Source organism: Tachysurus fulvidraco, chromosome 16, assembly GCF_022655615.1.
Source record: "Tachysurus fulvidraco isolate hzauxx_2018 chromosome 16, HZAU_PFXX_2.0, whole genome shotgun sequence".
NCBI classification, from domain to species: domain Eukaryota; kingdom Metazoa; phylum Chordata; class Actinopteri; order Siluriformes; family Bagridae; genus Tachysurus; species Tachysurus fulvidraco.
Window position 1 is genome coordinate 9,283,994 of NC_062533.1, and position 16,229 is coordinate 9,300,222.

General features: G+C 37.0%; 1 protein-coding gene across 5 annotated transcripts in view; it reads left to right on the forward strand.

The window, feature by feature from the left end:
- The first annotated feature begins 6,034 nt into the window (after positions 1-6,034).
- The window catches only part of LOC113644351 (1-phosphatidylinositol 4,5-bisphosphate phosphodiesterase beta-1), an 83,091-nt gene continuing 72,896 nt past the window's right edge, over positions 6,035-16,229 (forward strand). For 4 of the 5 annotated variants that reach the window (XM_027149104.2, XM_027149105.2, XM_027149106.2 and 1 more), the window contains exons 1-2: positions 6,035-6,436; positions 12,689-12,766. In XM_027149104.2, the coding sequence (XP_027004905.1) occupies positions 6,338-6,436; positions 12,689-12,766 (177 nt within the window). In that variant the 5' untranslated portion in view covers positions 6,035-6,337. The remainder of the gene's footprint in view (positions 6,437-12,688; positions 12,767-16,229) is intronic. The other variant, XM_027149102.2, reaches the window with a different exon arrangement.

The following is a 16,229-nucleotide window of genomic DNA, read 5'->3' on the forward strand; positions in this document are numbered from 1 at the left end:
TTTAAATCTCAGCTATGACACTTATCAAAATAAACACAACACAACACAACACAACAGAAAAAGACCATATGCAAAACCGCCATTCGTCAGAAAAAAAAAAAAAAAAAAGGAAAGACATTATAGTGACAATGGGTGACGTGCACTAGTCCATTATTAGTTACAGCAGATTTGGAAAGCGTAAGTGCTCTGTAAACAGAGCCTGTCTATTTTAGCAGCTTTTCCTGATGGAGAGCATGTTTGTGCATTTGGGTTTAGCAAAAGATTTATTCAAATACATTCAAAGTGTTTACCCTTGATTCAATATCAGAATCCAGGGTGTAGAGTACGTTTAAGAAGAAAGAAAGCTTGCACAGTTTTAAGAACAAACAAAAAACAGTCTATATTATGAGCTTTTGTTCTAAGGCGTTTCAGAGAAAGGTAATTTAATAGGCGAAATGATATCTTTATCCGTAAGCACTTGAACTGTACCTTTGGTATTACACTGGTTTTGTGTTTAGATGGCATTTCCTTTACTGCAGATACTAGAAAACTAAAACCTCTCCCCTTTCAGCTATCAAGGATTACACCTTAGTACGTCACTAACTTCTCACATGCAGGTGGCTGTTGAGCTTTAACAATGTTGGATGCTTTTGCTTTTCATTGGGATTTATTTTCAGCTCACAGGAAACATATGTAATCCATGAAGAGGAAAAAAAAGAGGGGGAGACCACAATCTGGCAGATGACCTTTATTGAAACACATGAGTCTGTTCACCCATATCTTTTATGTCTACGAGTTGTAGAGTGATAAAACACTGAAGCTCATATGTAGAGCTCCACTGTGTACTGGAAGCTGTTATACAGTAGCTGATCTTCAAAGCATGTGCTATTTCAACATGTGATATCCGGTTCCAAAGGTACTCTCTGTCTCCTGGACGGATGGAGAAGGTAAACCTTGGGGTTTGCATATGGCAGCAGCTGTATTAATATCTATCTAACCTGACAGGCTGCAACGGCTTATTTATATCAGATGTTTCCATGAGAGCAAGAGCTACAGGACTTGGCTGATTTTGACGGAAATTTAAGATCTGCGAGTGAACACAGAGATAATTGAAAATGCATGCTGCTGTTGGTTTTTTCTTACACATTTTTTTCCTCTTAAACTGTGGATGTGTCTGTGTGAATGTGTGTGCATTTTTTTCTGTGTTAACCTTTTCGCCACATAAGCTGGAAACATCCACAAGCAGAAACATGGGTTGCTGGAAGTACCATTTAAATGTATAAACATGTAGAAGACATTAATGTTAGGGTTGTGTACTGGCACAGAGATAGTCAAGTCAAAGGGCTGTGTGTCAGACTCTGCTCTCTCTCTACAGTAAATATACTGTATACGCTTCTTTTGACACAGACAATACAACTATTGACGTTGCTTTATAGCTCTGGCTTAGAGAAATCTTCATTCAGCACACAACCAGGCCCCAAATCCTGACATTCTCTTTTTGGGAGCACAGCACCTTATCATCAGAGTAAAGCAGCTCGGTTGAGGGGGTGTTAAATAAGGTGTACACCTTGTGCAGGATGTGACACACCAGAAACTGAGTTCCGTTAAGTCTTTGACCTGAAAAAGCTGTAAAGTGGACCTGCACTCAGGTATGGGATAAGGTCAGGTTCGAACTGCATTCATAAAAAAGGGAAAGGGGAAAAAAAACAGCAGCCCGGCTTCCATGAATGGAGCATTGTGATGTGTGGCAGTCTTGTCGGTAAATGTTTTCAATTGCATTTGATCCTGTAGTGAGGCTGCTAATTGGTGAAGCATGTTTCCCAGGTCAGCATAAGGTTTTGTGCTCGTCGTACACACACACTCCTGTGTAGATGACCTTCAGGATGTGTAGTCATAGAGGCAGACATTCAGACTTACACTGTAAGTTATTCTATCTCAGGTAGACAGTTATAGGTTAGAAATTGCCTTTCACGGGTGAGGCTTATTCACTGAATTATATTCTGCAACATGGAGTGAACATGAAGAACAGGTCCAGTGAGTTATTTTATATGAGTTTTTATTTACATTTATATGAGTTTTTATTTATTTAGCTTTTAAATCAATCACTGTACCTAAACCCTCCTGGGGTTTTTTTTTTTTTTTTTTTAGCAATTTGGGTGTTTTCCTGAAGGAGTAAACGTACAGATGTAGTGGATCACTGCTTCAATAACCCTTCTCTGAAAATGCACACATTGCACAGCTGTATCCATCTAAAGTCAGGAAGGACTGGGGTACAAATCTTCTTGTTGTAAATGCCCCTATAAACTCTCAGCTGAACACAGAAATTGACCTGTATATAATACAAGTTTAAAGACTTCCTTATACTAGAATTTCAATAAGGCAAGTTGTAAAGTCCAGCCTTACCCATAGCTCTATACCTCCATCGTGTGGAGTCATTATGAATAACATCCAAAAAGACATTTAAAACCTCAGCATTTACACTATCAATTTTAATCAGTACTATTGTGATAGTGAATTAAAATCTGCAGTTACATCTACAGTTTTGTACCACTGCTATGCTATGTTATGGTATGCTATGCTGAGAACACTAACTAGATCCCAGCAGAACTGAACTGTGGATATCTCTGAAGATGCATCTTTCAAAAGCTTGTGATCTCTTAGGACAACCTTGAAATAAACCTAGGGCACTTAACCTTTGGGTAGTTCTGGATAGCCAACCATCATTCTTCCTCTCCTGCTACACTGTCTCAGTCATGCAGGCTTCTTATTTACAACATCAGGGGGACCTGGTATAAGCATCAGTGCATGGTGAGCAGTGTGACTGCTGTGCTTTAGTTATGTAGTTGTAACATGGGTAACAACACAACAGCTACCTTCTGTCCCACATTCTCTTGTCTGCTAGTGATAAGAAATAATTCTAACATTGAATTCAAGTCGTTTAGTGCTTGGAAATCTCTGTGAATCCTGCCTCTTCATCTTGCACTCAGTACACATTCCACTGCTGTAGTTGAATTTAGTATGAATTTAGTGGTTTACAAAAAATAATTACAAATATCTAAAATCTGGAAACTGAATTCCTGAATGCACAATTATAAATGGGAATTAAAAGAGAGAGAATTTTTTGAAAGGTATCAATTTATGAAACTATTTAATTTCTGTGAATCACACACTCAAGTTTCATATTTTACCATGGAATTCAATTAAGTTTTTTATTTTTTTCAGATATGTATATGTATATATACTTATAGTTTAGACAACTGGGAAAAAGGCTGATTATTAAAAATAGTTTTAACAGAATATATTGCACAATGAGCTTTCTGCATTTGTATTCTTCTCTCTTTAAATAAATATTATTATAAACCATAATAATATACATAAATATTCATATCGATTATATTGATAAACAAGAGTAAATATTGGGTTTCAAAAATTCTGTATTAACTATCATGCATTGACAGTAACTTTACAGCAGAGGGCGCTAATTTATTTTATAAATTACATGGAGGTCAATTATGATGAAATGTAGTAAGCATTCCTCAAAAGAGACAGACCACTTAAAGCAGCACATTCCGAGTACTGCACCATATGCAATCCATTTTATCACTTTCAATTTGTGGTCACTATAATGGACATGAGATGCCCAGATTTCCCCTGCTATTTCTATATATATTTAATTTAATACAATACTTCAATTCTTTATCCTGGTCATGTGGGTGTAAGGCAAGTATACAGCTTTAATGTTATGTCTGTCCTTCCAAGAGTAACATGCACAACCACATTCATATCTAAAGCAATTTAGAGTACCACTACACCAACATGTTTTTAGGAGGTGACAGAAAACTGGAGCAAAAACACATGGACGATTGGAGAATGCTTAAAACTCCATAGAGAGAGTAACTCTAGTCAGGATGAGACTGGCAATCCTAAAGCTTTGAGGCGGTGATCATTTGTGCGGCATCATTTCACCCATTTGTTTATACAAGCTCATGAATATCATGATGCTTTTATTTTTATCTTTAATTACAGGCAATGTCTATGTTCTGTACATAACAGCTGAAGACCTCTGGTGTTTTTCTTGGCCTTAAGGACAAGATGTAATATATATTACAGAGAAGGTTTCATTATTTCTTATATATATATATATATATATATATATATATATATATATATATATATATATATATATATATATATATATATATATATATATATATAAAGAAATATTGAAACTTTGTCTGAAGGATTGCTTTTATTGATTATATATCAAATCAAAATTATTCTAATGGAACTTTATACATTGAAGTTGGAGTCAGTCATACATTTTGAAAGAAAGGAAAAATGAGAAAGGAAAAATGGTAAAATCTCTTGACCTCTTGATTATTGTAAATAAACAAACAATAAAATGGATTCACACCTTAGTGGAAGTATTATTGTAAAATCCTCCAGCCTCTGTAAAATTGATCAAGTCCTAACATTTCCTATTCTGGAAATACTGTAAGAAACCGAAGTGTTTTCAATCTCTGCCTGTTCTTGCTTGAGTTTTGATATATGAGATAAATTGGTTTCTGTTAATTTTGGCACTTTATGTCATCGACATTATCCCGCCTCTGAGCCATAAAAAAATGTAAGTATACATGAGAAACATGAAATGAATGGCAGTTAAAAATATGCTTAATAGATAATTTTTTACAACACCATCACTGAGCGGGTATTATTTGGGTGGTGGAACTTTCTTAGTAACAAGAATGATAGTGTTGAGTAGAGTGTGTGTTTGTGTGTGTGTAGATTCAGCTGTGTTCCTGACTTTTAAGCACTGTGTACTCTTACTGACACTTTACTAACAATGAGTAACTATAGCTATTATTCCTCTAGCCCAGGATTTCATAAACAGTGGTTTATGATCAGATTGTTAATCAGATTATAAAGGAAATGAAAATAACATTAAGTTAGATTGAAACAATATTTACATTTTCAAATATTTTTTTAAGTATATAGGTGAAATTAATTTAAAAAATTAATACTGTAGTATTTTACTGGAAGTTTATAAGTAAAATGTGATAAAGAGGCATGTTGTCAAGAAAAGAAAAGAAAAATAATCACAAGTGGATGAATATCTAAGCAAGACAAAAATTAAACAAAAGCCCCAAAATGGGAAACATTGTAAGTACTCTAAGGATATTCAATATTTTGTATAAAAATCCATTCCCCTGAATCTGTGCTGGAAGTTTGAAGCAGCATTTATTCTGTATTGAAAGGCAGAAATCAGCTTTGAAAAATTAGTTATAAGACTTATAATTATAAAATAATATAACTAACAGAAGCTGGATCTGAGTAAAACAAACCTTTTCAGCAACGAAGAGATTCACTAACTTCAGGCAAATAATCTAAGTAGAAGGCGTTAAGCTGGCAACTCTAGCTGCTCTAGCCCTTTAGCAGTGGGCACTTTCTGAACCCAGCACCATAGATGGCTGGATGTTTTCAGATGGTGAACACAATATTATGTCAACGTCAGAGCTGAAAATGATCCTTCGCCAGATCAATATCTGGTCGACCTGGGTCCTGTGATGGACAGAGGGGGTGACAAACTGCATAGCAACATTGGCTACAGTAATTGTACCCTGTAGGCTATTTACAACCCACACTTTCATGGTAAGTATAGCTAATAACTTGTCCCATATTATGAAATTATGAAATCTACATATTATATCTTTAGTAACACATAGCATAAAATGGCTCTAATATTCTGCATCTTTCCTAACAAGACAAAGAATATGTGGAGTATATTATTATTATTATTATTATTATTATTATTATTATTATTATTATTATTATTATTATTATTTTATTTTATTTTTTTATTGTTTATAACACTCTGATAGAGGAACAATTATATTCCAAATAAAATATTTATTATCCACTTCTTTTTTTATATTTAAAAAAATAAAAAAATAAAAATTTAAATCTGGAAAAACTTGGATACCTGCGGGATCTGGATGCGCGCGTCCTCACGCGGGGCGGCGCCACATCCCAGAGCGCGCGGAGTCTTGCATTGAATCTCTTCATAAATGAAGCCGCGCGTTCGCTTACTCTCTGTCTGTGTCGCTAGAGTTCTGCACTCGGTGCCCAAAAGAGCAAGACAGCGTGTGAACCACCATCCTTTACCACTCCTGTCACATAACTAAAGCGCTCGGACCTGATGCAGTATGGACAGTAACCGGCTTCGGTTTCGCACGGACTGGCACTGAGATTCACTTTAAATGCCATAAGAGACTTTTTTAAATTTATTTATTTTTATTGCATTTTATTTTGGACCAGAAATTGGCAGTTGTGCGTTAGATTTAAAGGTCGGCGCACTCAGATGGCGGGGTCACAGCCGGGAGTTCACGCGCTCAAGCTCAAACCCGTGGCCGTGCCGGAGAGTCTGAGAAGTGGAAACAAATTCATGAAATGGGAGGATGTAAGTACTATCCGCACATTAATACTCTTTAGCACGGGGGCAGTGTGAAAGATGGTGTGGATGCAGTCTGGTGCCACTTGCCTTGTGCACAACCCGATAAACTCCTGATAAAGTGTTGCTCCTGTTCTCTGAAGCAGTTCATGCATGTGCAAATGTTCCTTTCGTGCATCTTGGATATTTTGCACTTTTTTCAGAGACAACATACGAATAAAAGGAGGTATTTCTGTGCATTTTAAGCAATAACCTAAAACTGTTTATGAAAGTATAAGTTGCTGGTCAGAAACCGGAAGGTGTGCATTAGGATCTGTGTTTATATATCTTTATATAAATATATCTAAATGTCTATATGTCTGTTTGTTTGTTTGATTGTTTACATTCTGTTGTTGTGTACAAGTATGTGTATGTGTGATTGGAGACCCTTGTGCATATATGATATATATATATGATTGTAAATCCATTCCGTTTAAAGATGTATTAATTGCATTAGACTTTACATGGACAGTTTTTGTAGTCTCTGAGAAACACATTCAGTATGTTGTGCTGTAGTGACTTTTCCCATCACTGCTCCTAAGGCGAACATAAATCAGGTGGGAACGGCGCGTTCCTTTCCCCCCCACGCGTATTCCTACAAGTTTCGCTTCCGCTTTAATTCACCAGCTGTTAACTGCTAAACGTTAGTTACTATCCAGTCGCAATGCAAGAGCTATGAATACAAGCAGTACACGTATTAATCACACCAAACACGCAGATCACAGCAATACATCATGATTCGTTTGATCAGTTTGAACATTTTTTGTCTCACACATTGGTGTCTGTAACAGAATTATTCAGCAGGTCAGTAACTGCTGTTCTGTAAATTCAGACATTTCAACAAATTGTAAAGAACGACAGATAAAGATATGGAGATGCAGCATCATGTCACACACTCAATTGTGTGGTTAGTCTACAATGACGACTTATGAAATGTTGGTGGTGCAGGAGGACATTAATAAGGATAAAGCATCAAACATAACTGCTCAACTCAGGCTATCACTCCTGACTTATGCTATAGCATAAAATCTAGGGATATTTTTGAGTTACCCCATAATAGGGGTAACATACTATCATCCAACATTCAGTCTAGGAGCGTATTTTGTATTATTTTATATGTACAGCTTGTGTGTTTCATATCAACACAAATAGAAGGTGGTGCCACACCCCAGATAGGATGCCAGTCCAATGCAGGCCACCATGCATGCAAACATGCACACCTAGAGGCAATTTAGCCAGTCCATTTACCTTTTATTAGAAAACCAGAAAACCTGAATGAATCCAACATGCTCGTGGGTTGGACATATGGAATTTCTAAGCTCAGAATCAAATCGGGGATCTCTATTTGGATTAGTTCTTATTAAACAAGATCTTGGAGGCTGCAGAACATTTTAGCCTAGTCCAGATTGACCAAAAGCTACAGTATGATCATGGCAAGATGATGTATCTGTCATGTCCACTGCTTTTCCCACAAACATTTGGCAGCATGATTCCTGTCCCAGTGGGAGACTAGTAGCATTTGTTGCAATTCTCATTAATCATTACTTAGGTTTTTGGAAGCTAAGTGGGGTATCTTGCAAATTACCATACAATTGTGCAAAATCTAAAAAGCTGAGCAGATCAATGTACATTGACTTAGATGTGTCAAATTGCAGAAAATTGATGGTGATACAAAAGAGGCTCCTGCCATGGCCACGTCATGCTCTTCTCTCTCTCTCTCTCTCTCTCTCTCTCTCTCTCTCTCTCTCTCTCTCTCTCTCTCTCTCTCTCGCTCTCAAAAAAAAAAAACATGGCAGAATTAACAAAGTTTTTTGCTACAAAACACAAACAAAACACCCAAATACAAAAATACGAAAACAACACTTAAAAAACATAAAAAAGAGATAAAGCTGTCTCTCTTCACCAAGGAAGGAAAGAAGTTCAGGTCCTAGGTTCATTAACACACATACTTTTTTTTTTTTTTAAATAAAATGTATTTAAGAAAATTGGCTGAACACTTATTTTGTGGATCCAGCAGAGCTTTGCTTAATATACTAAAGCATATTTCATTTGTTTGTACAGAAATATGATATGAAATATGAAATGTGATTTATTTTGGGGGTCAGGAAGGCAGTCATGCTTCATCTAAATAGTTCATCTCCTACTAGAATGAACTTGAAATTTCCCTGAAACTTTTGTGAGCAGGGTTGCCATGTTCCATGTACAATATTTACCTTCTTGTAATTTTGGCAGATATATAATTCTATTTGACATATTATAGTAATATAATAAACATATAATATTATATTACAGATATGTAAATGTATTGTTCCCACAAAATAACTGCAACTATATTCACCATTTCTTATGTCTTTTCCTATGCTGTGGGTTGGTTTCATTCCTTTTTATGTGGCATTTGAGTTGGAGTTGAGGTGGACGTTTGGTTGAAATCTGGCAACCTTCTTCACAAGCTTTGACATGAAAGTATAAAGCTTACATGTTTTTAAAATCCTTGCATGATTATCTGTCAGGATAATCACTCCCTAAAGCTGGCAAGATTCCATAAGAATACAAAACAAAACAAAACTAAAGAATATTTCTCTTACTGTACACTTCAGTATTTTCTGTACTATACAATTTCAATTTTATATTGGACACATTTTCTGTTCAATCAGAATGAAATGGGTATAGCCTTATTCTCAGCAGTCATCCAATTATGCATCTAATTTAAAAAGCAGAATATAAATATCATGCATTACTAAGGCTGGGATGTTGTGACAGTGTCTTCCCAACTATTACATGGTTTAGATGTGAGCTATTGTTGGGTGTAGGAGTGTGCATCCTGGAAGGATTGTTTCTGGGATAGATTGTACAAACTGTGAGGTAAAGTAATCGCTAAATAAACGTCTTATCACAAGAAGCTTTACAATATCCACAGTTTTTCTTTATTTAATTATTATTTTGTGTTGATTATGTGGAGTTTTCATCATGTGAATTACTTTATATGACAGAAACACTGCATTAAAGCCAATGTATTAATAAATACATTATTTGAATTATAGCCAGAGCTGGCTGCTGTTATAGGAAATTTATCAGCATGTGCTGATAACTCAGGTGTGAGAATAACAACATTGTGCTATGCCAGTGTTTATACAACAGTTGGTCAATTAATTTGATTGGTTGAGTGGGGTTACAAAAGTGTTTGTATTAAATAGATCCACGCTAGGAGGTTTCACGTCGCATAACCCGCCACTTTTCGATGATGGCCATATAAATTTGTAATTCTACAAAGTTCCACTACTATAATAGTCTTAGCTACATCATCAGTAGACATGCTAATCACTGTCATTTTCAGGAATATAACTTCTAAATGAAGAAGGGGAAACCAGTTTCAGCAGATTTCACCAATTTCACCTTTAACAGAAATGAACAAAGCTGAGTCAATGAGGAGTGTGGATTCTTCTCGACCCATTTACATCGTGGAGCAAAAAGAAACAAAAATATTGGTCATATTGTCTCTGAAATGCCAGATAATCTATATTAATTGCTTATTTTTTAAACTGTCATATAAAAACAATGGTTCACTCCAATTGTGCTTTTGGACTGAATATTGACACAGCTATGATTGTCTACAGCTGAATCGCAGCCTCAGTAAAACGGCACCCTTGCTTGTGTGATAACAGTTTGGGTTGGATTGTTGATGTTCATGGACAGCATGGTGGTGCATATATTGTTGCTGCCATACAACTCCAGGGATCCTGGATCAATCCTGAGCTTGGATAACAGATTATGCTGACTTTCACTTATTTTCCAGGTATTTCACATTGGTTTCCTCTTTAGTTCTCTCTGGTTCTCCTCTCCCCTCCCAAAAACATGCTGGTTGGTGGATCAGATATGCTTAATTGTCCTTAGGTCTCGATGAGTATGTGAGAGTGTGTGGATGGTGTCCCGCGATGGATTGGCGTCCAATCCAGGTTATATCCATTGTCCATTGAGTTTCCAGATACGCTCTGGACCCACAATGACCAGGACAAATCGCTCAGTGTAAATAAATGAATGAATAATGCAGGCTATAAAAATTGTTAGGATGTTTTATGGGAGTAACAATGTTATTCACCTGGCAACCTGTAGAGCTCGAAATTTACCCAATGCCCACGGAAAATGTCTGTTGTTGTATGAGTATATATATACACATACATATTTTACATTTTCTCTGTAACATGTAAGATTTAGCTTTTGAAAGAAATAGAAATCATTCAGCACACTTACACCAAAACAGCAAAAGGAAGTCATAAATGGTGCATTCATGATGTTCTTTCCCCACTGTCTTTTCCTGGATAAGTGTATGTGTGGGTGTGGGTGTAGAACTGTCCATCAGCTTGTGGAGCTTGAGTGGAAGAATGGCATTGGCCTGTTCAGAACCTTGGCACTCAGCTCTTTCCCTTGTTTTCCCAGTCATGCTGCTGGGCGTCGGCCCTCCAACGGCACCACTCCAAACCACGTATCCAGCAGCTTTTCTCCAAATTTCCCCTTATACAAACATTTGTCCTGTGCACTCTTTCCTCCTTTTCTTTTCACCACACTATAGTTTTCATTCTTGCCTTTTTTGTGTATGAAATGTGCTTTAGCTAAATTTTTTAAAGTGCATGTAGTGTCACTTGTTGGGTTCAGACTACTTCATGTTCAGTGGAATGAACCGCAGGAAATTATTCATAGTGCTATAATAATTGTAGATTTTTTTAATTGCAAGCTATGTAAATGCCCATAATATGGGTGTGGGGTGGGGTGGGGTGGGGTAGTCCTCAGCAAGAACTGTTAAAACTCAGCATGTGAGCTAAATGTAACACCATGAGCTGCTTGATCATGGTGAATCACGGAGTGTGCCTTCTTATAATCAGAAGATGTTAATAGTTGGCCTATACATCCCTTTCAGTCTGTTCCCTTGAGTGTGATTATTCATTGTACTATGACATATTGTCTCTGGGGCTTTGGATATTCAGTGCCTCCCCAATAAGAAGCAGCCATTCTAATTGCCTAGTGCTCTGTTTTCAGATAGAGAGATTGATTTCCTATATAGCTGCCTACATGTTGGATCCCCTCTAGCAAAAACAACTGCAGCTCCCCTCTTTGAATTCCCACACTGTATCAGAAGGATCAGTTAACTCGACACTCGCTCCATCGCCAACTTCATCTCTCCCTCCCTTGTCTCATTATGGATGTGTGTAAGTGAACCGTGTTACCCGAAATAGAATCATTCAGTCCGGTTTAGGAAGGCTACACTGAGCATTGTTATCTGTATTTTATTGCAGGAAATTAAAAGTAAAAACAGCTCAAGTTACAAACCTAGCATGCTTACCTAGGCTGGTGATTCAAATGTACCATTAATCATCAGTTTGCTTGTTCCACTGTTTTTCATAAAGTTGGAGAATATGCTAGTAAAAGCTATGTTAGCTTTAATGTAGCACTCTAGTCACCCCCTGTAGTAAATGAGCCAACAAGTGATACCATGGAGTAGAGTTTCTTTTTATAGCCACCGTTCTCCCTTAGATTTTACCAGTGTCTGCTTAGGGCTTTAAACTTTTCTCTGTTTTGTTCCAGCTGCTCACTTAAGCTCTTACAGGTGGTTTTTTATAGGAGACCGGGAACATCAGTATCACCTTGTTTATAGCTAATCACCGTACCTTACTCTGGAACCCAAAATGACAAGAAGTGGAACGGAAGTGTTCAATAATATCTTGTTGTTAGAATTTTGTTTGAACTGCCAAGGCAATGTGGCACACTGTAGTGAGGTCTTAGCTTTTCATGTTTTCATAGGCTGGGATAGGAAATGCTTGCATCCCAAGCATCTCTCTCAATGTCTTTCTACATAAACTGATCCATTTTCTAACTCTTTATTTTATTTTCTTAAGTTTTAGCATTGTCATTTTTCAAGCATCCCAGTTGTCTCTTATCTAAGTATTGTCCAATGATGCCTTTAGCTATTTCACTTGGTAAGAGCATGCAGCAAACCTGCTGCAATGACACTATTTGCACTTTAATTCTTAGTTGGTTCACTTTAATTGACTCCCCTGAAAATATTTGACAAAAAAAAAGGTTGGTATTAAACTGTTTATTTTTTTGACCCCACACAACAAATTTAAAATTTAAAATGTACAATTTTTCTGTATTTTTAAAAGCAATCCATATTTGGTTCTTATCTGTCCACTGTACTAATACTTCCTGTTTGTCTTACTGTTCTTACAGGACTCCACCATTGTGACTCCTGTGACATTACGGGTTGACCCCAAAGGCTACTTCTTGTACTGGACTGATCAGAATAAGGTAAACAACTGGAAAGTATATTATATTTTTCTATGATTTTCATATGACGAATAGCTCAAAAATATTCAATAACATGGTTATATCACCAATGTACATTTACGAGCATAATCTTCATCGTTGATGAGCAGAGAAGAATCATCTGTTCCAGGGCAAGTCACTGAATCTGACTATCCTGTCTCCCTTGACAGAGTCAGATCCTCTAAGCTATTATTCTCTCTTGAGGTAGTAATGGGACAGGTTGCACAAGACGATCAGGTTGCTGAAACACAGACTCAGTACAATGAGGAAATTTGCTAATGGGGAGAGCTTTGTTGTGATGGCATAAACTAGCTGTATTTATCCACCATTTGTCCTTTGCAAAAAGCACAGTAACTAGCAAAGACAAACACTGCTGACTAATCTGTTGACAATGTAAGCTAATACTATAATGTCATTGCTTCAAGGGTTATGGTGCTTTTAATCATGTATATGTCATGAATCAATGCACAATTTCAATGTTTCGGAAGATGGCAGAACCAGTGGAAGTATTTCTAAGTATTATCACAGCACTGTTGTAGTTGTACAAAGTTGATTGATGTTTGCTATCCCAGTGTCTTTACATTTATATCAAAGACTTTATGGTTAAGTTGATAGTTAAGTTGGTTGTTATTAGTATTGAACTTGGTGGTCCTTATTCCTGTTATGGGTCCCTCAAAAAATATCTGTGAATTAAAGCTTGTATTCTGCTCCTTAGATTTATAGACATTGTGCTACATCAAGTCGAATGTTCTGGACTACAGAGCTAGAAAAATAAAACTGTCCTTTCCTAACAAATGTAATGTTTTAGTTTTCAAGAGGTACATGAAGATGTGTGAGGTTATTGTAGAGATATGGATACTGAAAGAGAGAGAGAGAGAGAGAGAGAGAGAGAGAGAGAGAGAGAGAGAGAGAGAGAGAGGGAGGTTGATAATGGTTTTAATGCTGGGTGGTGTACCTGTCATGATTCAGCTCGGACTTTGGCCACGTGCAGTTTTGTTTATGTTTCTCGTCACGTGTCTGCCTCACCTTCGTCTGCTCCTTCCGGTCACCCGCATTTGTCCGGTGGGGGGCGTCGCTGTTTCCATGGAGGACGTTGCCAGAGACCAGAGCAGGACCGGAGACCAGGGTGGTGCTGGAAGCGGACCCAGACGCAGGATAGCAAAATAAAACAGGGTTTAATAACAAAGGGAACACGAAACATGACACAGACTGAAGACAAGATAGGACAACAGTAGATTCCGCGCTGCACAAGGCAACGCGGCACAATTAAATACACGAGACAATCTTGACACAATGAGGAGCAGGTGTGGTGACCGGAAGGAGCAGATGAAGGCGGGGCAGACACGTGACGAGAAACATAAACAAAACTGCACGTGGCCAAAGTCCGAGCTGAATCATGACAGTACCCTTTATCTCTATATGAAATATTCCACTATGCTAGACCTGGATAATTACTGATGCATTATGTTAACTATAGAACTGACCATGTTTGAAACATGACCCCAAGCCATTCCAAGATTGCACATATATTGATGTTACCATTCATTCACTTCTACTAGATAGGCAGGATGAGATAGATTAATTTTCCTGTGGCAGGATTTCTGATCTTAATTCAAATGCAGTGAAATCCCGACAGCACTTGCGTATAAAGGTGAAACCATCTGTAGAACCAGACTTCAGTCCAGATATAATAACTTGCATTAATCCATTGTTTATGTCCATCTGTGTGCTTGTTTACAACAATAGTCTTCATCGATTCACCTAATACTACACAGTACATGACTGAACAGCTTGCTCAGTAAGTTTGGGGCCAACTGGGCAGCAGTGTCATAATTTTATTGTTGTCTAATGTTTGCCTTTTTTTTTTTTCGTTATTAGGATGCTGATTACGTTGCTGTTTATCTTTGATTAGAAATAAACTGCCATAAGCCTTTAATCTGTACTGTGTGATTCTGTTGAAAGTTAGCATGAGCAACAAACAGCTACAGTTTCCACACTCAGTCGTCAGATCTCTGCTGACAGCCTCTTACACGTATAGTCACATGTTCACACAACAACAATCACACACACAGCTATCTAATATTAGACATAATGTTAGACAACATTACAGAGCTAATTATTTTGGTAGCATACAGTACCGATTGGTCACTTGAGAACTAATGTTTTCCCGCTTTAGAGTTAAAGACATTTAACAAAAGCTGTTTTCCAACTTTTGTGTTCTGGGTCACATTAACTTAAAAACTTCATGAGTACATGTAGTCCATAAGCATGGGTACAGCATGATGAGAAGATTCTTATACAGATATTCTTGCACAGATCTAAGCATATTGGCGAATATATATATGCAGATATCATATGATTCACACCGCATACATTTAGATATGTAACGTACAAGTGTAAATGAGTGACTGTGTGTGTATATGTGTGTTTGTGTGCACATGTCTAATATAGTCCTGTGTCTTTCAGAGCAGCTACATACCACAGATTCCTCAGAACAAAGTCTCAGTTCCACTCTCTTGAGGGTGTTCTCTTGGGTCTGGCCTGGATCGCCCAATCATGTTGTTATGCACTTAAAAAGTCACAACATGAATGTCCTGAACCAAGTCACTGCCCCGACTAATACTTAGCGTGACTAACCTTGCATGAGATTTTTAAATCAAATGAAAATGTTTGACTTCTGGTAAAGAAAATTTGTGATAAAAAAGTGATAAATAGAAACAGCCTTTTGGTGTTTGACTGCTAATCATTTATATCATGTATTGTTTTTTTTTAGTTTCATAGCTTAAAATTCATTGCTCATTGATTCACATTTCACACCAAAAGATTTTTAAAAAAAATTCATAATAAAAAGTGTCAAGTTTAAAACTAGCCTGACTGTAGAAACACACCTGCTATCCTCATTAGCTTTGATGCAAAACGTTGTTCTGTTGATAGTGGTCACTAAAAACAGCATGGTGGCATGTAAACAACAACACATATGAGCTGGTCAGAAGACCAGTGGCCCTGAGTCTTGTTTTCTGGTTATGGGATTTTTGAAAATGTTTTATGACATTAATCAGCAAGCTGCAAATAATGCCTCATATACAATAATAAGGCAAATTCCAAATTTAATCCACAGATAACTACAGCTAATTATGTTTCCTATTTCGGCATTTTAATTTTGAGTGCATAATGATGGAAGTGTACTATAGTAGAGCCAAACTATTAATGATTCATCCCTAAGGCTGTAGAATGAATCAAATATTAATCAAAATTACAATTTGGTCCTTATGTAATCACTGAAGGCTCAGTGCATTCAGTGCATAGTTGTATGCTCTCTACATCCCATGAACTGTGTTTTTTAGTGCTGGAACCATTATTCCCAGATATACATGTTCATGTTAATCACAATCACAAAATAATTGTAGCAGAAAGCAGCCCATGCTTTCATACTGGGAAAAGTTGA